The sequence below is a fragment of the Pempheris klunzingeri genome, chromosome 8, assembly GCF_042242105.1.
Source record: "Pempheris klunzingeri isolate RE-2024b chromosome 8, fPemKlu1.hap1, whole genome shotgun sequence".
NCBI lineage: Eukaryota > Metazoa > Chordata > Actinopteri > Acropomatiformes > Pempheridae > Pempheris > Pempheris klunzingeri.
The window spans coordinates 25,780,831-25,805,117 of record NC_092019.1 but is presented as its reverse complement, the minus strand read 5'-3'; the positions used below and the strand labels follow the sequence as shown (position 1 = coordinate 25,805,117).

At 41.9% G+C, this 24,287-nt stretch overlaps 2 protein-coding genes across 3 annotated transcripts; both read right to left on the bottom strand.

Annotated features, from left to right (window-relative positions):
- Positions 1–5,629: 5,629 nt before the first annotated feature.
- Positions 5,630–16,592, bottom strand: s100a1 (S100 calcium binding protein A1). Of its 2 annotated transcripts, XM_070834966.1 has the most exons (3): positions 16,465–16,592; positions 7,786–7,947; positions 5,630–5,987 (listed from the first exon to the last, which is right to left on the bottom strand). In XM_070834966.1, the coding sequence occupies exons 2-3, from the start codon at positions 7,924–7,926 to the stop codon at positions 5,796–5,798; spliced, it is 333 nt and encodes a 110-aa protein (XP_070691067.1). In that variant the 5' UTR covers positions 7,927–7,947; positions 16,465–16,592; the 3' UTR covers positions 5,630–5,795. The 2 variants fall into 2 exon arrangements, with proteins under 2 accessions (XP_070691067.1, XP_070691066.1); XM_070834965.1 differs by lacking the exon at positions 16,465–16,592 and having other exon boundaries at positions 7,786–7,956.
- Positions 16,593–19,841: 3,249 nt separating this feature from the next.
- tlr18 (toll-like receptor 18) lies at positions 19,842–23,948 on the bottom strand. Its single transcript, XM_070834914.1, has 3 exons — positions 22,966–23,948; positions 21,064–22,246; positions 19,842–20,315 (listed from the first exon to the last, which is right to left on the bottom strand). The coding sequence occupies exons 1-3, from the start codon at positions 23,946–23,948 to the stop codon at positions 19,842–19,844; spliced, it is 2,640 nt and encodes an 879-aa protein (XP_070691015.1).
- Between the last annotated feature and the right edge of the window lie 339 nt (positions 23,949–24,287).

The window sequence follows — 24,287 nt, the reverse complement described above, 5'->3', positions numbered from 1 at the left end:
ATTGACAGTACAGTGCAGTGTTTTTCCCACGGTGCTTCAGTACATCACACATTATACTGTTTGTATACGCACACTGAATATATAAGTTTTAGAAACCTTATTTTCATTTTTCATTTTTTGTGCCTGACCACGTTTTCAGAGGTGACTCGCGTTCTTATTATTATTTCCTTACAAACAAGGAGAGCTTCACCTATTCTTCCTTTATCCTTTTATCCAAGTTCGTTTGCTCTTTATTTTCTAAATCATGTGACACCAGTATCCTCATTGTTTAAAGATTTCTTTGTCCTCAGTAACGGTTGACACCTACAATCACGTTGAGTGGCACAGTGAGACTAGAATGAATTAATAATGAAAGTGATTAATACAGATGGATAAGCGGTACAGATAATGGATGGATGGGTTGATTAATACACAGCAAAGCTGCAAAGAGAGAAGTTGGCTGACTTCATTCTCAGTTCCTTTTTCTGTTCATTTTCTCCCATAACCTTTGTGAAGCTTCAGCCAGGGGGCTTGAGTTGAACTCTGCTGTTTTTTCCTCACATGTTAGTGGTTGCTGTGTCCATGTGTGTTCGTGTAAAAGCAGTCCGTAAATAAAATTCCCCTTTCTAATATCTTACTTGTTTAAATGTGACAGTTACTGACTGGTTACATGGTGGTGTTCATACTGTTGCCTCGCAGCAAGAAGGTTCCAGGTTGCATGTTCTCCTTCTGCATTCGTGGATTTTCTCCAGGTTCTCCAGCTTCCTCCCACAGTCCAAAGACATGCAGGTTAACTGGTGACTCTAAATCGTTCGCAGGTGTGAGTGTGGGTGTGAGTGGTTGTTTGTCTCCATGTATCAGCCCTGTGATTGGCTGGCGACCAACTCTCTTTTATGATGGCGGTATGACCTCCAGACTATATGCATAGTTTTTCTCTCACTATGCAGACAGTCTGGATTCACAGCAGTTCAATGATTCATCTCGTACATGCTAAACTGCATTAAAGCTCAATGGTTATTTGTAAAAATGCGTTGACACAAATATTACTGACAGCCGTTCAGATAGTTCTCGTGACAACACACCTGTCTCATCGTGTCCTCATTACGCTGCCTTGTGTCGTGCTTTGTGTGTCCACTTTAAAAGAAGTTACAAACTCCTTAACCCCTTGAAGGTCCTCAGAAATAATCACGTTAAAGATCCTTACACACATAAATGTGTATGCATAAAAACAAGCCATAAAAATGTTAAAAATCTTTCTTTTTTTTTAATTTTTTTTAAATAGTTTTTTAGACCAGCATCAGCCCTAATCATACATATCAAATTCTAATTAGTTTTTTAAAAAATTAACCCTTAAATTGCCATGTTTTTGTCATGATGCGCATCATTTTATGGTCTAAAATACACAAAAAATACATGAAAAAAATTGAGAACTCTGAAAAATTCACCATCTTGCAAAATTATAAGCAATATGCATGAAAAACTGATAAAATATGCTAAAAATAAAAATCATAACACACTAGAAAGTGCTGAAGACCCTCAAAGGGTTAAAGGACCATAAACCAATCTAAAAATATGTGAGAAAACATTTAGTCATTGAATTTGAACTAAATGCGCAAACTGCATATTAAACTCTGCCCGCATCTGCATATCAACAATACTAATCAGTTGTTAGTGTGGAGTCATCTGCCTGCTGGTGCCACTTTCAGACGCTTGATGGCACAATCGATGCCTGGTTATGAAGCTGCTGTTCGGCTCGTGATGGCCCTTGACTTTCCACTCTGCGTGGCCTCTTCCCTCCATCTTGGTCAAACAAAACCACATTGCTGCTTTGCATTTTACAGTCTCTACTTGCGGCTGCAGCGTCAGGCCACCAGAGCTCGAATCAAATCTTCAAAGGAGTTGCAGCATAAATGGCTGTCAGACAAGCTGCTGTCACATATTGAAGCACAACTCATATTGAGTTTCTCCAGACTGCTGCGTGTGAAGGCTGTGTTTAATGCTTCTCCGCTGTATCTGTGTTGTCTGTCACACGTCTCTGCTTTATTATGAGTCAAGCTGTGCATCTCAATGAGCTGATGGCTGTGCTGCCATCAGCTTCACCTCTCTGCCTGCTGCAAATGCTTTTTTTTTTTTCCGGAAGTGAAATGTCAATATAGGAGAGCTCAGTGCTCAACAGGATGATGCTTGGAATGTGTTTATGAAGAATCTTCACTCTGCAGTTTAGGCAGACTTGCTTTACTAGACTGAGAGCGTGGGGGGGGGATACATGTTGTGTTTATCATCCTGTGCAAACAGGATGCCCTTGAGAGTGAACTGCTCTCACTGAACCACCCTGTATAAATAAAGATGGAATGTACAAATGGATAAAAACCTAAATATAGATCACACCTGACACTAGTTTTACCCCCTCCCTCATTTACACACAGGATTCATTTTAATATTGTACTCTTGACTTCTAATTATTATTATAATATCATTATTATATAGTACAGCTCCTCACTCTGAGTGTACATGTTGTTATATGTTATTATTGGTGGTAGTAGTAGTGGTAGTAGTATTATTAGTATTATATAATAAAGCGCCTCACTCTGAATGTACATGTTGTTATATGTCATTATTATTAGTAGTGGTATTATTATTATTATAATCATTGTTATTATTGTTATCATTATTGTTGTTATGGGACTCTGGTGCAGTAATTTAAAGTTTTAATACATACTTTTTATATATTTATATTTTTTACTTTTGTGTTTGAAGTTTATTCTTATTCTTTTGGAGCTGTGTGTAACAAAAAGCAATTTCCCCCTGGGGATTATTAAAGGAATTCTGATTCTGATTCTGATTCTGATTCTGATTCTGATTCTGATTCTGATAAGCCATCACATGATCAGGTCCCTGCTCTTGAAGGTGTTGTTTTGCACTCTGATGGAGTGAGTCTAAGGTCTTCAGAGGGAATTAGCCGGGCTGTAAAAGGGACAATATCTTTTATTATGTAGGTTGTGCACTTAAGTTCAGTGCAGTTTTACACTGCACTGATTTTGAGTCTGTTTCACACACTGTTGAGGCATCCCAGCAGCTCACCTGGTAGAGCGTGCACCACATAGCTGAGACTCGATGAGTCTTGATGATTGTCACAGCTGAAAATGAGATGTTCCATTCAGGAAAGGTGAACAAGAGCACGGAAAGAGCACCTCTAAAGCTCAGTAGCTCAGAGTGGGTTTAAGTTGTGGTTTTACATGGATTATGTGTAGGACTGTTTTTTGTCCAGATGCAGTGGCCTAGAAACCTTAAGGGCCAAGAAATAGCAGCTTCACATTTCCTGTACGAGGGTGGTTTCTGTCTTCTCATCTCTAACTTTGAGCACGAGACACTTGGAACAAATTCCAGTGAAATAATTGGATAAAAGAAGCGAAGCCACAGAGAGCTGATGAATCACAGGTTACTTGACCTTACAATAATTAGAATTTCACACGCCAAGATGAACCAGCAGACACAGTATGAGTGCACTATGCGTTTGTTTGGATTCATGCAACTGGCGGGCAGCTCAGACCGTCTACTTTTAGGATTAGTTAGCATCTCACCTCTATCTGTAAAAAGACAACACCGATTCAGAGAGCATTTCAGATGGTTTGCAAACACTCATAACTGCATAAAATCCTCCTGACTACCTGCTAGTCAGAGTGACTTTACAGTAGGACATTATTAATTTAAAATGAAGAGCCATTAGTGTGTCTGGTGAGTGACAGTGTGTTAGAGCCTGCAGGACTCACGTCATCTAATGTGCCCGGCCTTTTTTTCCAGAATAAAACAGGAGCTGCTGGATGAGCAGGAGGCTGTCGGGCTGATAGGGAGTGATGACGTCAGGTAACATGAGTTATCCCCATCACACAATGGGCGATGCTCAGCACTGCTAGTAGGATTATAAGGCCACCTCACCGTGTGAGAGGTCTTATATTGTTATATAACTAACTGTGTGTCTGAAAGTAAAGCTGCTGAGCGAAGTCTTTCCACACATTCACACTTCAACATGTGGACTGGACCCACTCAACCTCTGAGCCACAAACATTGTCTTTGATTTATACTTTATTCGTGGACTCCTTTTCTATTCTATTGGTCTATTTTATTCTATTTTGTATTTATTTGTTAGATTTGTTTTGAAGGCAGATATCTAAGAAGTTCACTACAGACTTCAGAGACACATCAGAGACTGGGCGGCTGCCTTGATGTCATTGGCCTCTTAAAGCCTGATCCACATGTTAAGCTGCAGACTAACGTCATGGGGCAGGTTTCTTTAATATGTATCTTTAAAACAACTTCAGAGACGTGGTGCTGTGGTGAAGTAACACTAAAATCTTAACATGAACACCTCCATCATATAAATGCAGTTAGGAAAAGGTTATGGATGGATGAAGTGCAAAATGATAGTCACTTTTTTTCTTAGAGCAGAAGGTGACCTCACATCACTTTTCAAACAGCTGTTAGAACATTTATCAGTTTAAATTAGTCACACTTATGTTTTACCATTTCAGCATGAAATGAGCCTCCATACGCTCTGCTGCTGCAGTGAGGAGTTTTAGAACACTATTTGGGACATGTATGGTGTTTTTTGTGCCACCTATTCTCATGTATGAGCAATGTGGAACGTACTGAGTAACTTTCTGCTTCATTCTCCAAAACAGCTATTTCAGGACAGAGCTTTAAAAAGAACAGAGCTTTTTTCCACTCTTGGTGTCGCTCTGCTTCCATCTGGTGGTGGTGGCAGAGTAGAATTGTTGTTAGCGCGGTAGACAAACCTGTGTTATCAACTGGCTGCAGTGTCATGGCACCAGAGCTTGTGTTTCTGAGGATTATCTGCATAAATGGCTGTCAGACAAGCTCCGGTTACATAGTTAATGAAACGTCTCGACTTTGTAAGGGCCTGTATCGAGTTTCTGCAGACTGTATTGTGTGCGGTCCTATTAAGGGCTGCATTTAACTACTTGTGTTAATAAAGACAGAGGATGTGAGGCGGTCTGTGTCAGTTTGTGAGGGAATTTGAGTCAGCAGGCCGTGACAGGATGTGACAGGATGTGACGGGCTAGAAGAGAGCTCACCTTTAGAGTCAGATTCTTAAACATTTACAGTTTCAGGGAACCTACGGATTTAACTAAAACTGGTACCTTTGACTTGATTGTGTTTGCTACTGGTCGTACTAGATTAGCAACGTGTGGTAAACGTTTGCTTTCTGACCGCCTTTAATAAGGTAATGATTTTGTATTAATCATGAAAATGATTCCCTGATTCACTTTGAATCTGTGAAATTGTTGCATTTGAATGTTCTGGGGGTATCACAGCTTTGGAGAAATTACTCAAATTAGGATTCATTCAGAATGATCGTGTGTTAGAGCCTGCAGGACTTGTCATCTAATGTGCTCAGCCTTTTCTTTCAGAATAAAACAGGAGTGGAGCTGCTGGATGTGTGCGGTTGGGCTGGCAGGGAGTGATAATGTCAGGTAACACGAGCTACCCCCTTGTCCGGAAGCAAGCCTGCTGAGTGAAGTCTTTCCACATCAAATACTGCAAAGTGATCAGAGGGGACAGGTTTCTGTAATGCGTCCGTTAAATGTTCCGACACATTAAGCAGTTCAGCTCTAGCAATAAGACATGTGAACACAGGAGAAAACCTTTATTATGATGGAAGACTTCAGTGATGCATCTTTTGCAACATTGCGAGGTGCTGTGATAAAGGAATGAGTCAAACCTTTGCATCCCTAACATGACCGATGTTAGTCTGGATTATGTAAAGAAATGATTATTGTTTTAATGGGAAATAAGACCTAGTCTTTCTTAGGACAAGGCTCCTTCCCCTTGACGTTCCTGCTGCTTTTATCGAAGTCTACGAAGAACTCATTACAGGCGATAGTCAGGACCGAAACCAGATTGACGAACTCCTGGAAGTCCACTTGATCATCTTTGTTTTCATCCAGTTCACCCAAAATTTTCTCAACCTCCATAGGGTCCTTGTTAGCCTAAAACAAAACAGAAGCATTGCGATGAAAATCATAGCCCTCAGTCATTATAGCCCTTGTGTACCATGGACCATGTTCATCTGAACAAAATAATGCAAGAACCACTGTTGAAGGAGCAGGTATGATTTGAAAATCTGTGGCATTCATTCATTTTATGGACTCTCCAGCTCTGTTCTTCCAAAAGGTTGGCTCAGTCTGGACGACTTCAGCCTGATAAATCTGCACAGTTATTTCACTCCAGCAAATTAATTCACTGAGCCTGATGATTCCATTTAAATTGATTTTAAAAGTTTTACTGCTTTGAGCACTGCTGCGACCAGGCCTCTAGGTCGACAGTTGATTTGTAAAGGCCAATCTAATATCGTTATTAGATTGGTTAGTTTGGATCAGGAAAAGGCTGATGGCCAATTAGTCAGCCATGGTCCACATCGACACAGGGTGTACACTGTCCAGGCCTGAGAATTAGCACCTGCTTATATTTATATTTACTAGAAAACATTCTAGTACCTTCAAAAAGGAGAAGCCCATGAATATTCAGTTTTTGGCTAAGCAAAAGGTTAATGGTTAGCAGGCTACGCTGTCACAGGTGGCACCCAATATGATTAATATGATTTCAGAGCACCTTCAGCCATAGACTGAGAGCACTGAGGTGCACAACAGAACACCACAGGAGGTCTTTCCTACCTTCTTCTGTAGGAGTGATACTTAAGGACTCAGGAATCTATAAAATTACAAAAATATATATACACTACTCACAAAAAGTTAGGGATATTTGGCTTTCGGGTGAAATTTCAGGATGAACCTAAAATGCATTCTAACCTTTCCAGGTGAACTTAATGTGACCTTCTCTAAACCTTTGAATGCACATGTCCAACTGTTCAGTGTCTCAGTACTGTTTGCACAAGTTGCTGTTCTCTAACAAGAAGCTTAACAGCAACATTCACAACAGGTTTGATCCATGAATCCACCAATACATTTCCTGCTTCAGTTAGAATTGGTATTTAAACAGTCCTCCTCATCCTGCTGTTCACATTCTGACATCATGAGACCAAGACGACACCTAACAGCTGATCAGCAGCACCTCAACACTGGAGGCTTCAAACAGGAAGTCCTCAGACGGAGGTGTTCACTGAGCTTAGAGGGTCACAGAGTGTCATCAGGAGGTTGGAACAGTGATACAGAGACTGGAAGAGTCACAGAAAGGAGAGGAGTGGACGTCCTTTGGCCACATCCCAATTTATTGAGGCACTGAAAATGTTTTGTTGTGGTATACCTACCACTGTTGGTAGATCTTCTTCAAATAAATTGTTTAAGATGAATAAAATTACCAGTTCATGCTTCTACTTAAATGCCCTACTTTCATGATATAATATCACTGTAGCATTCACTTTTTACATTTTCCATATATTTCACCTGAAAGTCGAATATCCCTAACTTTTTGTGAGTAGTGTATATTTAATGTGACCACTGGCAAAGTAATTTCCTTCGGGATGAATAAAGTGTTCTTATTATTCCTATGAGAGGAAAGTTCTGTCAGACCTCTACTTTAGGCATCTGTAGAGAGGAACCCTGAATGGAAAACAGCCATTAGACAAGTCTGTGATCAGCCAGGCTACACACAAGAATACAAGGGCTGGTGAATCTGAATACATTCATCCAGGTAGTATAGCAGTAGCTTATTGGTGGTGAAGTAATTGTAAGTTGTTCGTAATGTGAGGTGACAAACCTTTGACTATACTTGGGACATGAGGACTTCTACGTCTCTAAATGTCCATTTTGCTCTGGAACAGATACTCACTTCGAGGAAGCCGGGGAGCTGCTCCTGCAGCAGGTTCTTCAGCTCTGCCTTGCTCAACTTGTACTTGTCACCTTCTTTTCCAGAATAGGAGTGGAACACTTTGATGAGGTCCGCAATAGCAGTTTCCAGAAGGCAAGACATGTTTAGTCCTACAATGACTGTCTGGAAGAACAAAACAGAAGAGTCCCTATAAAAACCATTCCATTACAGAGAAAATGGCAGTTCAGACATTTTGTGTAGGAAGGAAAATACAAGACACTCTACAGGTTCAGACTTGCCCTGAGCAACCATCAATGTCCATCTGTGATGCTCCACTGCAGGCTGCACCAGGTTTCATTTTGATTGTTTCAACTTCTGTCTAACTATTGACGTCTGCTGTTAATTTTATGCTGTGCAAGAAAACAAATTGCTTAAAAATATAAAACTTGGTTTACTCCACAAAAACAAAAGCATGAAGCAAGAAAGGTCTTTTACTTTAAAATAATAAAAAGATTGGTACCACTGGCAAGTATGAAGCCAACAGCCAGTTTGCTTAGTATGTAGACTAGAGAGGGAGACGGTTATTCTAGGTCTGTCCAGAGAATAGCCTGAATAGAAGATTAAGGCTGATACAGGGATAGAGATTTGGGAGGTGGAAGAGGGAAAATAAAATCAGAATTGAAGAATAAATAAATAATCTTTATGCAGATCCATTTGATTTGTTCTCTTTTAAATTAATTGTAACCAAAATACATAACTATACATCACAAAGCCAACTTTAAATAAATGTAATCGTGATACGGTTGCCAAATTAACTCAAGTTTGCCATGTCTCTACCACAATTTCTTATTAATTCAGCCAGTACACACACACACACAGATCATCTTAATCATTTTAGGATTATATACACAGCACAGTAACACTGACCGGTGCACAGAACACACCACGTTAAACTAGCTTACAGAGCTCCTCACTTCCTTAGCCAACAGGAATAGCATGAAACATTCCTACATACATGCTTGAGGAACACCTCTACATGTAATGAACCCTGGAGTGATCCGAATACCAGCTTCTCCCTCGTTAAGGACTTTTCTGAGATCTTAATTCTGCAGAACCAAACACAGGAGTAACGTCACTCCCCTAGTTTAGATTAGATTATGGAGTTACAAATAGGTTGGTTGACATCAGTCATCGGATTGTGATGTAACTGCAGCAACATAATAGAGGGAAGAGAGTTAAAGTCTTTGTGTACATCAAAAGCTGGAACACACTTTTCTTTCCTTTAATGAGAGACAGTTCATAAACAGCTGTGAGCACATCAGCCAGTCATGAAGCAGACTGTGGGGGGGGGGGGGGGGTCAGGAATGACAGAACAGTTGAAATATCTAACCTTACACCTGCCCCTCAGTGTCAGACACCTGAGAAGCTGTTGCAGGGGGGCAGAGTCATTTCACCTCCAACCTCCATGAGCCAGTGGGGGCCAAAGGACAGACCCCCTGCAGGACAGACTGCTCATACACCAGATTTAGCTTGAGGCTTGCATTACCTTACACCTACCCAGAGTCTTCATGCTGAGGACTAACTAAACGCAGACTGGCGATGCCTCTGTGTGAGAGGAGAGAGCTGCTCTTCGAGGCTACCTGTCTGCTCTCACTTGCGTCACTTCTCTCAGTGACTCAGCGCCACATTTAACAAATGAAAAGGCTTTGACTTTGTCAAATGCAAAGCTGGTGTTAACAAACTGAGGCTGAAGCACGGACATGTGACGTTAAAAGCAGGCTACTGTTGGGCTTCACTATACAGTGAATGACACATAGTGAAACCGCATGTTTCTTTGTCTGTAAAACTATTGGGCTCCTTTCCCCAATGCCCCCAGTTTCACAGATAGGTGTGAAATCACCCCCGCGCCCAGCTCCACTGTCACCATTGGCCGGAGAGGACACATGATTTTACGACCGCAGGCCCACAAAACCAGTTCACCCCCACTGAACTCTCTCTTTCTCATCGTCTCTCCTGAAGTGGAGAGACCAGCTCTCTTTCTCATCGTCTCTCCTGAAGTGGAGAGACCAGCTCTCTTTCTCATCGTCTCTCCTGAAGTGGAGAGACCAGCTCTCTTTCTCATCGTCTCTCCTGAAGTGGAGAGACCAGCTCTCTTTCTCATCGTCTCTCCTGAAGTGGAGAGACCAGCTCTCTTTCTCATCGTCTCTCCTGAAGTGGAGAGACCAGCTCTCTTTCTCATCGTCTCTCCTGAAGTGGAGAGACCAGGTCTTCCCTGCTCCCTCTCCTCCTGCAGAGGAGAGACCAGCTCTCCTGATCTTTCCTGAAGAGGAGAGACCAGCTCAACTCAGCTAAGCTCTGCCTCAGTGTGGTCTGTCCAGAGCAGCCACCTCCTTCATGGTAGCGACACAAGGTCCTGCCTGAAGTAAGCAGATCAGCGCCAGCAGGCACGACCCAGAGTCTGCCAGCTGATAACCAGAACCAACAACAGGAGCACACCAGCAAGTTAGCACAGAGCTGCTAACTAACAGGAACAAAGGAGCGACCGGATTCCTCCAGCCTGCAACCACACAGCACGGACACGAACCACACCTTTCCTCCAGCAACAAGCTGAGAAAGCAGCACCCTCAAGGACACTTCGTCTCCCCTTTTAAGGACTGGTAACAAACTCTAACTGGGCATAATTAGCATAGCATTACTGCATACATGGTTTACCCCTGTTAATGTATTGACTTGCTTTAATGTTCATTGAGTTTGATTATTGTGATGTGTTGTAGATTACTGTGCATCCATTAAGTTTAGTCGATGTTAGCCTACAAACTAACCATCCTGTCTTAACCTGCACCTTTATCTCTCTCACACACACAGTCTGGCAACAGGCCACTGAGGGACAAGGCTAAGCTAACAGCACTTAGCTTTCCTTTGTCTGCCTCTGACCCACACCCCAGGGGGTCTGGCCATCACCATTTGGTCTCTCTCCCCCACCTTTGTGGGACCCATCTCACATTCCTCAGCCTTATCACACACACACACACACACACACACACTCTTACACTCATATTATTTTAGTTTAGTCATAGAGATTTAGTTAGATTGTTTGATTGATTTTGTTTCTGCAACAGCAGATGTCTTCAACACCTACTCTGCTTCAGCCGTACTTACAACCGAAGTACAAGTCCTTAATGCATAACAAATGATGTCCCTGAATTTTGCTCTGTTTTAATAAATGTTTTAATACTTGCTGTCTCCGTTAATGTTGTACAATTGTGGACACTGCCAACCTCTACACTGTCAAGAACTCCAAAAATCCTTCAGCTAGCTATCAATGTGGTAATTTTGGTAGTAATTATTAAATTAATTATAAAACATAATTCCAAATTGATAGTTTAGTATTTTTATGAGACTAAATCAATTAAAACGGCTGTCTTTTCCTCGTTTTTCGAGGTGGTGCCCCAATCGAGGTGGACTTTAATCAAAGTTCATTTATTTTAATAATTATTAATTATCTTTGATAATTATTAATTATTTCGGATAGCCAAATTGAACATTACCACTTGTTAAAGCACAACAAATGGTGCGTCCCGTGTGAGGCAGAGTACTGTTGGCAATTGTTCATATTTGTACAATATTAATTTTCAGCATAATTTTGGTCAAAACCAAAATTTTTGAAAAACTTTAAAACGAGCAAAATTATCATTTTTAACCACTAGCCAGTCACAGAAGTACTTCCAGCTGTACTTTCAAGTGCATTGTGGTGAAAATCAGTCTAACTAAATTAAACTAAAAGCAATTTAAAGAGTTAGTGTAGTGTACTGTGAATTAAGGCTAAAGCTAATGCTAATACTGGTGCCTATGTTTGAAAGCAAACATTGAAAGCCCCATAGTGTTACATTTAGAGCTTGCTACTGCTGCTAACCTTTCAGGTAAACCTATCCTGTAGGAAGATTTTTGGTTCTGCATCTGAATGTCACACATTCCATGCAATCTGTCCATTCGCTGTTAACTAAAGTGCTTCCTGTTTGTTAAGACACAGCGTGCCACCGGCCCTGTGAACGTAGAGCTTGAACCTGGCTGTTACTGCCGTGCATTTCAGCCTGATTAAGAAATAGAGCCTGAGAGAGAGCCACAGTGTGCTATCAGCCCTGTGAAGTTAATACCTAGCTGCAACTGCCACGTGTTCCAGCTTGAGTAACTTAAAGAGACATTCCTGACTGTTACTGCCGTGCATTTCAGCTAGAGAGTCAAAATTTTGGTGAGCAAACTTATTTTGTGTAAATCTGCATTTACCTTAATTGGCCGTAGTTTGCTATCCCCACCAGTTCCACTAGATAGTGTATAGCTACCTTCTAGTGCAGGCCACCACAGTGTTAGGCTAGTGTATTCCCCAAGCTACACTTCAAGGTGTCTGCTACCGCAACACCACAGCCAACCACTTGAAATTTTATATTTTAACTTGTTTTACCTCACCCCTTTTCAGGCAACAATGGAGAACCCCTGTGTAGAGCAGTTTATTTCTTCCCTAGCACAGAGCCTAAAGCCTGGCTACCCCGAATTCATTAACAAATTGAATTTCAGTGAGTGTACAGAAGAGATAGACTCCCTACTAAACGACAGGTGTGATGCACAGACTGCATCCAAGGGCTCCTTGTTAAAATGCTTGCTCTTAACTTTTCACAGGCAAACCAGCCTCGCCCTTCAGAGCAGAGCAGCCGTAGAAAAGGAGGTAGAAATCCTGAGAGCGCAAAATGCTAGCCTCTTCCATGAGGTTCAGATGGCTAATAAGAAAGCCCTGCGCTACTTAGAAGACCTGCACACAGCAGAGTTAGATCTCTGTTCGCAGAAGGAAGAAATGTATAGACTGAAGTCAGAACATTTGGCCCGACCAGAGTCGATCAGCCAGTGTGATTCCGGTTACTCCGATTCACACTCTTCTACCAGTGACAGGTTCAGTTTTTCCCCAAACAGAGGACATGAACTATTCCCACCTGAACACAAGTTCTTGGGAATGAAGTCAGCTCCTCAGCCTCCGCTGAGAGACCGAGCTCAAAGCCGCCTGACTTCCCATTCCTCTGAAACAGACATAGAGGAGTTGTCTAGCATATCTTCTAGAAGATATTCTGTCCCAGGTCCCTCATTCACATCATTGCACGACACATTTCTCCATGCTTGTCCCTCCAAAGATGGGACTAGAACAGTCCAGGACTGCTCAGCCTCCTCTCTGCATCACCGTCAGAGTGGCCGCTGTTCAGCCCCTGTTCTTCCACCACAGAGAAGTGTAGGGCATGATCTACATATCAATGACACTAGCTTAGTCTCGCCTTCACAGAGTCCCCGCCTTGAAGAGCTTGAGCTCCTAGCTAGAAGCATTGACAGGTTTGATCCAGATAACTGTGATCACCAAGTTGAGGACTATTTCAGGGAACTAGACTACAACTTAATTGACTTACCCCATGCAACTGAAAGGGAGAAAGTTAGACTTGTGTGGAAAACCAGCTCTAAAGCGGTCCACAAGTTTATACAGTCACGACCTCCCAGTGTCAGAAATGACTATAAATTGCTACGTCAAGCACTGACAGAAGAATTTTCCCGTGCCACTGACGACGCCACAGCAATAGTTGCAGCCCTACAAATTAAACATGCCCGTCGTGAGCATCCAAAAGAATACTACCAACGTTTGAGACACGCATATTTCCAGGGAAAGAATGCACCAGGCTTAGAAGAAAGCTCCACCTTCAAGGCCTTATTCTTGAGGAACCTCCACCCATGTGTGCGCACTCACGTTGTACTCAGGACACAGGAAGGTGACCCCTCATTGCAGGAGATCCGGAAGATGACACAGGTCGTCTGGGAAACTATTGTCTCTTCCAAGGCAAGGGGGGGGACAAGTGAGCCACCCAGCTCACACACCAAGGTGTTAAACAGGTCAACTGCCCCAAAAGTTCACCCTCACAACCAACGAAAGGGGGGTGACAAAAGACCACATAGGGACACTGAGTGTAACCACCAGGTCCATCCACTGCCCAGGGATAGACACTCCCAGCATAGGAGCAGGAGACTGCCATATGCAGAAATCCAGGCAAGGAACAGTGACCAGGTAGCGTACGGGTCAGATGATGACTACAGCATCTCTGACTGCAGCTCAGAACATGGTAATAACCTTCCAGACACTGACAGTGACTCTGAATGTCTCTCTCCCTCTGGCTACCAGGAGCGTTACAGCCCTGGGCCAAGAAAGAATAAGAGCTCTAGAGCTCACTCCTTTTGGTCATGGCAGCACTGACCGGATGACAGACACCCAATCTACCCCACCTTCACTACAGTTATTTAGGCAAATTTGAATTTGTTAGCAACAGCAACAAACTCATTTGAGCACTCAGTAATAAACAAACATTACTGAAAGCCTAAATTCTGATTGGATTCAACACCACTGCTCAACTTCCAAGTACACTTGGACCAACTTCATATTTTGTCAGTAAGATCATGCAAAACACACGTAGGACACACTGTTATGACTTTGTCATTTTAGGTGCCTCTATCTCTGCCACATAACACATTGACATCTCTTGTTCCCACTAACCCTCACTAACAACTGAGAAACACAGGTTATTAGGATGCAGTATGTCATTGTTGTGTATAAAGAACTGTTTTGTAACGTATGTCTGTTCTAGCTTAGCCAAGATAGATTCAGCATATGCCCAGTTGGATAACAAACTGCCCAGTAGTTACCAACTTGTTTCACCTGGACTGACAAAAATGAACAATGGCCGAAACATGCACAATTATCCCATCAGCATCCCACATCAGGTGACATCCTGATGGCAGGGGGGATGTTGGGCTTCACTATACAGTGAATGACACATAGTGAAACCGCATGTTTCTTTGTCTGTAAAACTATTGGGCTCCTTTCCCCAATGCCCCCAGTTTCACAGATAGGTGTGAAATCACCCCCGCGCCCAGCTCCACTGTCACCATTGGCCGGAGAGGACACATGATTTTACGACCGCAGGCCCACAAAACCAGTTCACCCCCACTGAACTCTCTCTTTCTCATCGTCTCTCCTGAAGTGGAGAGACCAGCTCTCTTTCTCATCGTCTCTCCTGAAGTGGAGAGACCAGCTCTCTTTCTCATCGTCTCTCCTGAAGTGGAGAGACCAGCTCTCTTTCTCATCGTCTCTCCTGAAGTGGAGAGACCAGCTCTCTTTCTCATCGTCTCTCCTGAAGTGGAGAGACCAGCTCTCTTTCTCATCGTCTCTCCTGAAGTGGAGAGACCAGGTCTTCCCTGCTCCCTCTCCTCCTGCAGAGGAGAGACCAGCTCTCCTGATCTTTCCTGAAGAGGAGAGACCAGCTCAACTCAGCTAAGCTCTGCCTCAGTGTGGTCTGTCCAGAGCAGCCACCTCCTTCATGGTAGCGACACAAGGTCCTGCCTGAAGTAAGCAGATCAGCGCCAGCAGGCACGACCCAGAGTCTGCCAGCTGATAACCAGAACCAACAACAGGAGCACACCAGCAAGTTAGCACAGAGCTGCTAACTAACAGGAACAAAGGAGCGACCGGATTCCTCCAGCCTGCAACCACACAGCACGGACACGAACCACACCTTTCCTCCAGCAACAAGCTGAGAAAGCAGCACCCTCAAGGACACTTCGTCTCCCCTTTTAAGGACTGGTAACAAACTCTAACTGGGCATAATTAGCATAGCATTACTGCATACATGGTTTACCCCTGTTAATGTATTGACTTGCTTTAATGTTCATTGAGTTTGATTATTGTGATGTGTTGTAGATTACTGTGCATCCATTAAGTTTAGTCGATGTTAGCCTACAAACTAACCATCCTGTCTTAACCTGCACCTTTATCTCTCTCACACACACAGTCTGGCAACAGGCCACTGAGGGACAAGGCTAAGCTAACAGCACTTAGCTTTCCTTTGTCTGCCTCTGACCCACACCCCAGGGGGTCTGGCCATCACCATTTGGTCTCTCTCCCCCACCTTTGTGGGACCCATCTCACATTCCTCAGCCTTATCACACACACACACACACACACACACACTCTTACACTCATATTATTTTAGTTTAGTCATAGAGATTTAGTTAGATTGTTTGATTGATTTTGTTTCTGCAACAGCAGATGTCTTCAACACCTACTCTGCTTCAGCCGTACTTACAACCGAAGTACAAGTCCTTAATGCATAACAAATGATGTCCCTGAATTTTGCTCTGTTTTAATAAATGTTTTAATACTTGCTGTCTCCGTTAATGTTGTACAATTGTGGACACTGCCAACCTCTACACTGTCAAGAACTCCAAAAATCCTTCAGCTAGCTATCAATGTGGTAATTTTGGTAGTAATTATTAAATTAATTATAAAACATAATTCCAAATTGATAGTTTAGTATTTTTATGAGACTAAATCAATTAAAACGGCTGTCTTTTCCTCGTTTTTCGAGGTGGTGCCCCAATCGAGGTGGACTTTAATCAAAGTTCATTTATTTTAATAATTATTAATTATCTTTGATAATTATTAATTATTTCGGATAGCCAAATTGAACATTACCACTTGTTAAAGCACAACACTACAGATGCCGCTCCGCATGGGAATACAATCAGATAAACTAACACACATTTAACCACAGCTTCCTCTCACTCCGCAGGTGTGTTCTTAACCTTCTGTTAGTGAGAAGCAAACTGCAGGAGCTTACTCACCTGAACGCTGCTGGAAGGTGCTGCTGGAAGTGGCTCTGCCTCTCATCTCATCACTTATATGGACTCCTCTCACCTGCGAGCAAATCATCACCTGAGCGCATCAGCTGGCGCACAGCAGAGCTGCCCGGCCATGTAGGGCAGCCGCAGGCGGTTTATGGCAACTGCAGTACAATGGTTCCTTTTTTCACTGCTGATAAATGTAGCTTATCAGTGCAGGAAAAGGAATAGCTGTAACGAATAACACGAAGTATGACCATTTATGTGGTTAAGGGCAGTAGCTATTACCAAGGTTATTGGTTGCATTTCACAGAAAAGATAACAGTCCTGTGAAGTCAGTAACCAATGAATACTAATTCAGCTCCTTATTTTGCCATAGTTCAAAAGGGAACTGCCTAAATGACTGATTATTATTATTATTATTATGATAAATGATTATAATGACTAGAAAGCAGCAGTCCTACAAATGATCAGTTGTTACCACTGAGTGGCTCAGTGTGACACTTTCTGGTTGCAGATGAAAGGCACTGCTGAAAGGAATCAGAAAAAGCACTCTTTTGCTTTTGTTTTTTGGAATACAACAACTTAGAGTCATTTTAGTTCAAAACATTGATGATTTGAAATCTTTCCTCAAGGAAACTAACATTACATACACATTAGCTTTCAGCACGAATTTCATTCTGACCTGAACTCTGAACCCCCTGTGCTATATTTACTCACAGGGTTATCTTCAGGAGCTTAACAAAACCCCTGTGTGCAATATGCCTAATGTAGCAGCCTCACATTTCCTTGTTACTATTAGTGACATTTGCCTTCAATACTGTTAATTGTCTACTGACAAATAAAACAAGAAACAGGCTGAAACAGTTCCTTCCTATTTTCCGCCTTAGCTTTCAGCTGTGTGCTGCCTGTGTTCATTTTATTAGCTCTGTTTATTAGGTGCAACTTGAGTAGCAATACAAATTATGTGCAGGCCACTCAACTGAAATCCTCTTTCACTGAATGCAAACCATTGCAGATAATTTGCATCAGTAGCTTCTGCTCAACAGCATAAAGGCTGTGTGGACATTTGCATGTTTCTAGTTAAAACTGCATTTCTCAAAACCAAAGTGCATTTGATGCAGTACTGCTAAGATAAAAAAGGTCACAGTAGTTTTGAGCTAATTTGGAGAGGCTCCAGTTGCACTTTAACTTTCCCTGAGGGACGCATAAGCATAAATGTGCTGTATGTACACAGCAGCAACAGTGCAAACCAAGTTTAAAAAATGTCCTGTGGTTGGCATCATGTAAAAACAGAGTGCTGTTTCAGAATTCAACATTTGGCCACAATATTAAAGAAAAGGTTCTCAGATCAGACAGATTTTCTATTCTTGGTTTTTGTGAAGGAACCCAAAGCACCATCTCTGGTTACTGACCACAGTTGGTCTAAAATCAGCTGCAGTCATGACAAATAAAGTTATGTTTTTATTCGATTACACAATAATACATCTACACTACATCAAAGAATCATGAATGTCCAGCATTTTACAAGTAAAAAAACGAGGCCTATACTGTGGGCTATTTTGAATATGACAACTAGAGCAGAAATATATATAGTCTTGCGTTCTGCACACACTTTTCTCAACACGTTATAGAAGCCTGTCATTTTATGTGTTCCATGCCAGCATTCCTTATGTCCAGAAAATGAATTATTACATAGTACATTTCACATATTTAGGACTTGTGCTGTCTGTTAACTCACAATTAATGCAAATACCGAACCACCAGAGAAGAATAAGTTCATGGGTGTTATCTGTTGGCCGTCTGCAAACTTTGCAAATGGCCTCATGTGTTAACTCAGGCTTACCAAACAGTGAAAGAGACTTTCACAAAGGGAAATATTATGGTACATAATACTGACTCAACACTGAATGTGAAAATGAAAGAAAAGAAGTGCGAGGTCATCACCACTCAAATTCATCAGTAAAGAAAACAAAACAAATTTGCTGTTGTCCAAAATGTAACAAATGTAAATAATAAAAGTCTATATTTGTCTACATGCTTCACTCATTAACGTAAAATAACAATGTGTTTTTTCCACGGCAGCCAGCATTGCTTCCTTCAAATCCTAAACCTATAAGGTGTCCACAAGTGTACAGTCTTCCTTTATCGCACTTTGTTTTAATATATATATATATATATATATATATATATATATTTTTATAAAGTGTGTAAAGACAAGGAATAGTTCAAATTTATAGATGCGAATCAAACAATAGTTTGATTTAAGAATTGTTTACACTACCTGCCCCTTATCTTGCACTTAAAGCAAAACATGAGGCATTGAATTATGAGATGTGTGCGTAGATATTTTTTGGGCTGCAGCATTTCTAAGCTTGTGAAAGGGATGTCTGTTCACTAGTGAGTGACCAGCACACATTTAGCTTTACTTCTGCTTTATCGTTTTAGCTCGTTTGCAGTAATGCTTGGTGAATGTATTTAAAGTTTCCATTTGGCACTTTACAGCTACATTTCCAGCTCTACTTGGTGTAAAGACTTAACTGCATTTGTCAAAATACTTTTCATTATTAACATTGCATGGAAGGACTATGTCTAATGTGAAAGGAGGCACCAATAGTGACAAACATAATGACAATGACTGCTCCATTCTGCTTTTTTAGCTCATAGTTTTGGCTTTATAGCAACTATTTTGGTTCTGCACCAAACTGCACCAAATGGCAAGCAGTCAGTGAGTAGCTGGTGAAGGTTAGTTATGATCCATCTATCACTAAGCATTGCCTAAACTCAAGAACTGGCCTTAGGTGTTAAATCCAATAATCTACCAAGACTCACTGGTGATTTAGATGTTTAGGTTACCTGGTGGGTTTGAAATTGGGCCAGTCTACCCAAAACACATTGTGTTCAGGTGAAGTATTGGTACTACACTGTATGGCCTGTGTGGCCTTTGACTTGTCCTTGGAACATCAGAGTTGGAAGGCTGATGATCCCATACCTCTGAGGGCCAAGAATGTAATGAGCACGGCCCTTTCACAATGTGGCCTCTGTCACCACATCTTCCTGATGCCTTGTTTGTTATCCAGAGTGCAACATGGGAGATCTCATTTGAGCCATTGAGTTTGTGGCCTTTCAGCACCTGTCAGCAGGGCACCCGGCCTGAGATGCTCAGAGGGAGAGCAGAGCAGAGGGCATCAGCTCAGCCCACTGGGATAACATGACAGAATGGCACGGGCAGGAACGGATCGTGTTATTATCTGTCATCATAATGAGACATTGGCTTTTGCTCTCAGCTTGACATAACCTATACACAAGAGGTTACCTGAGTCCAGGCCTTTTCGGAGACAATACTGAAGGGATGTAAGCAGTCATACAATGTTTAGTTTTTAACCATTTAGTGAAATCGCCACCACAGGGATTTGTCTCTGATTTGACAGCTCATCATTATTCCTCTTAATAATCTTGGATACTGCTTGTTTGTCGGCATTAGGTTTTGCTTCCTCTGACTGTCTTTCCTCTATGAGAGGCCCAATCACAGAAACGCCTCCCACAGATGAAGTTCTGCTCTTAACACTGCGCATACTCCCTCTGGTCATTGTCGGCTTGCCAAGAACACTCCTCAGCTGCGCCCAGAAAAATGCCTGTTGGTTGACCTGCTGGGGCCACTCCAGGTATGTCTTGGTACGGAGCATCTTCTTAAGCTTGCAGTATTTGCTGGGTAAGGAGCTGGGATCAATGGGTTCCTTCACCACAAGTATGACGTCACTGAAGGTCTTTCCCATCGCTCTCTGTTGAGCAAAGTACAGCTCATAGTTGCACCACTCGCTGTTAACAAAGTGCCGGGAGAGGACAAATATTACCTGAGTATGGAAACAAAAAAGGAAAAGAAAACATGGATTATAATCACACTGTAATGTTTTCTTCTACACAGAATACGGTGAGCTATGGGTTGTGCTAGTGACAGGTGACACTGTGTAAAGCATGTCTTAGATGTGAGGAAATTGTATTTTATGGAAACTGATGAAAACTATTATGTTTGGCATGATAATCACTTCTAAAAATGCCAGAAACACTCAAAACACTCTAAATCCCACAGTGCTCACTACACAAATCAATGAAATCACTAACTCACCAAGCTGAGCAGCTGATGATAGAGTTCTCTCTCACTGTGTCTCTCAAACACTGATTTAACATACTGACTGACAAAAAATGACCACCATTAAGGCTGACCACTACCATCAACTCAACTCTATGGGCAAAGGTCAGCTCAGATGTTCATGACCCCAACCTTGGGCCAACCCCAAAACATTAGTAACTTAAAGCACTTGGTTGGTAGATATTTTGCATTTAGGCACATATGCAGCCTAGCAGGAAGCACTGCCTGAGAGAAGTGTGAGAATGACTGGTTGGTGATTTCACCTGATCAAAAACACACTTCCTCAAAAGTTGTCTGCCCAAACTAGCTGGTAGGCTACACTAGTATTAGTACTAGCACTAGTATTAGTGCAAAACCAATTATGGTTGTGTGAGTCTTTATATACTGTAACTGTTGTGTGTATCAGTAATGCTGTATCCATGTATTTCTATCTCAAAACTATATTTTGGTACCTTATGACTGTTTTCAATGTTGTCAATGATGTTATCGATGATCCACCTTCCTGGCATGAAGTCCCTCTCATGAACACACAGACGGTAGGGATTCCTGTGGTTTTCCAAACTGGGCAAGAGCTGGTCTCTCACCCAGTCTGCATCTGAGTGGCTGTAGGATATGAAGGCATGATAAGTAAAAGTCCCTGATTCTTCTGCCACTTTTTCCTTGTGAGCTCTGTATTTGGCCTTGATGATCTGATAAGTGGCTTTAGTGTACCATGGGAGGTCAAAAATATAGCAAATCAGCATCAATATCAAGATGACGGCTGCAGTGGTTGCAACACAGATAATGATAACTAGTCTGATATCACAAGCCACTTTACCAGGGAAGTATTTGGATATGACTGTGTTTAGCAAGGCCTCTGGGTAGTAACACCTGTAGTTCCATGGCCAGTCTGTGAGGTTAACTTTTCCTTTTGACATTGTGTCCTGGATGAAAGCATGGAGCTCACAAGTGCAATGGTAAGGATTGTTCCCTGCCTTTAGGTGAGACAGTTGAGGCATGTCCTGAAAGGATGCCTTGCTGATTACACCAAACGAATTCCCATCTAAAGCTAGTGACTGCAGTGATGGACTTTCCCACTTAGATGGGATGAACTTTATTTTATTCCCACTTAGCAGGAGTTCTTTAAGGTTGGTGGCTTTCTCAAAGTATGTCATGTCCAGTTGGTCCAATTGACAGTAGGACAGGTCCAAGTAGTGCACTGTGGTGGGCAGACAATGGAGGGCTGCACTTACAAATTGATTGTGGTGAGCAATCACTCGAGTGATGTTCTTTTGCCAAATGCAATCCTGACTGTTTTCAGCAGATCCCAATTTGTTGTTACTGAAATCCAACACCTGGAGCTGTTGGAACTCCCTTGTTAGCAATGACAAGTCTTTTAAGCTGGTCAGTTCATTGGTGTTCATGTTGAAAGTGTGAAGATTTGGCATGGTGCCTCTGTAATCACACCGCTCGTTAAAGATGAACTCATTCTTTAGTCGATTATTGGAGACATCCAGAAACTCCACACCTTCCATCTCGACCCAGGCATCGCAAGGCACGGAGTTGAAATAAACATACTGAATAGAGAGGTTTTTAATGTTGTTGAACCAGGTGAAGCGCCAGTCAAATCGCAGCACATCAGGATTGCTGATATACCTACAAGAAATAGAGATTTTTAGTACTCTGTTTGTGTAAATACAAAACAAATACTCTGTCCTCAGATGATCTTTATTAGATTTTTGGGATTATTGAAAATCAAAAAATGCATTGCCTTTGTGAACCAAATGTGGCACAACACAGATGCAACTAAAGATTCTATTTTTAATTGTGGTTATATTTCAAGTCAGCTTCAAACCATGCTGTGTAGCTGCCAGTATGCTACATAAACCAAATGGTAAGTTTGAGGAATTACATTATAAATGGTTCAGATATGGAACCTTTTAATAGTCAATGGGAACAGCTGGGTCAGAGTGACATATAGCCCGGGGGCAAAGGCTGTGTGAGAGGTCTAGTTTAAGGGGAAAAAGTCTTTTGCAATATAATTAAGGACATTTGTTACATAGCATGACATGCAGCATATATGCAGTATGAAACTTGATGCTAGAACTTATTTTATGCTCTTGGTTAAATTAGAAAGCATTCATCCAGTTGTACTATTTCTTTGTGGAATAACTGCAGGGATTTGAGAAATTGTGAGATATCGAACATATTGTGGGTTTTAGTTGAATTTGCATCAATTTGTGTGACTGCAAGATCAAGATTGTACTCTTAAGTCTAGCAACATATAACATAACGACAAACAAATGCAAAATTTCACATCAAATGAAACATATTTCACACTGGCACGTGATGCCTCAAAATGATAAGATACTCACCAAAGATCCAACTTATCCAGTACCAGGTCTGTGATGCTGGAACCTGCTCCACTATCAACAAATGTGGGCGAACGGGCAAAGTCGATGTACTGAAGTCTCAACCTTTTGATAGGAGCAACTTGTAAGTTCATTAGAGCCATCCTCAGAAGATTCTCATTAAATTTACCCCTGTGAAAGATGAGCTGATGGGCTACGATGTCTTTCAAACCCTGGAAAATGTCCTCCTCTCCCATGTAGTACATGAATTCAAAGAGATTACGGAACTGGATGACGGTGAAGGTCTTGTTGGAAAGGTCACGTAGCATATGAAGGAGAGTGCCTGGCCGTTGATCTATGGCCATGTCAAAGCCCATCTGCTTTGTCTGGATGACCTCTAAACTTCCAGGCTCATAGTAACTTATATTGGAGGAACATTTGATAGCAAAACCTTGTAACCTGATGTTCTTCAGGGCCTGAAAATCCGCTTTCTTTAGACCCATCACCAGAGGGCCACCCATAGACAGAATCTGAAGTTTGACAAATTTAGAGAAGCTATCAGCTAAAGTGGCATGTTTGTAAAGGTTGTTGGACATGAAGAGCTTTTTTAGATTCAAGAGAGGAGTCAGAGCTGAGGCAGGAATTTCCAGCAAGGAGTTATTAAAGATGTCAAGATACTCCAGTAGCGTGTTGTTTTTAAAGGCGTCATTGTCAATGTGTGAAATGTTATTGTACTGCAGCTGAAGGATGCGAAGCTGAGGTAGGCGGAGGAAGTCATCAGCATGGACAGCATGAAGTTTATTGTAGGAGAGATCTATGTCTTCCAGTGTGGATGGAAATTGTTTCCATGGGACTCTGTCTAGCTGTCCTCCCCGACAGTCGGCGGAGTGGCCAGAGTTGTAGATCCGACAGGGTCCTTCATCAGTGTTAGTGGTGCGGGGTTGAGTTGGTGATGTGAGTGCGCCAAGAAGGACGGCACTAAAATATGCCAGTTTCCAAATCATCATGACAGACTAGTAAAGAAAAAGAAGAGCAGTGATTAAAGTATGGCAGGAGCAAAACTAGCAGGACTTTACATTCTTTTTAACACGCGCTACATTAAACTGTTAGTGCCTCTCTTCAAAGATGCAGACAGTACATTTGCTCTAGTACAATACTGGTACATTGTACCTACATCTTTTAGTCAAAGACTATAAAATACTATATTTCTTTCTTTCTTTCTTTCTGTACTTTAAAAAAATCTTTTTCTTCCTCTTTCTTATGTTTAATTCAACTCATCTCTGAGCATGAGAATGCAAAAATAGATACAACAGATTATCACCTGACAGTGAAGCTGAACACCTCTC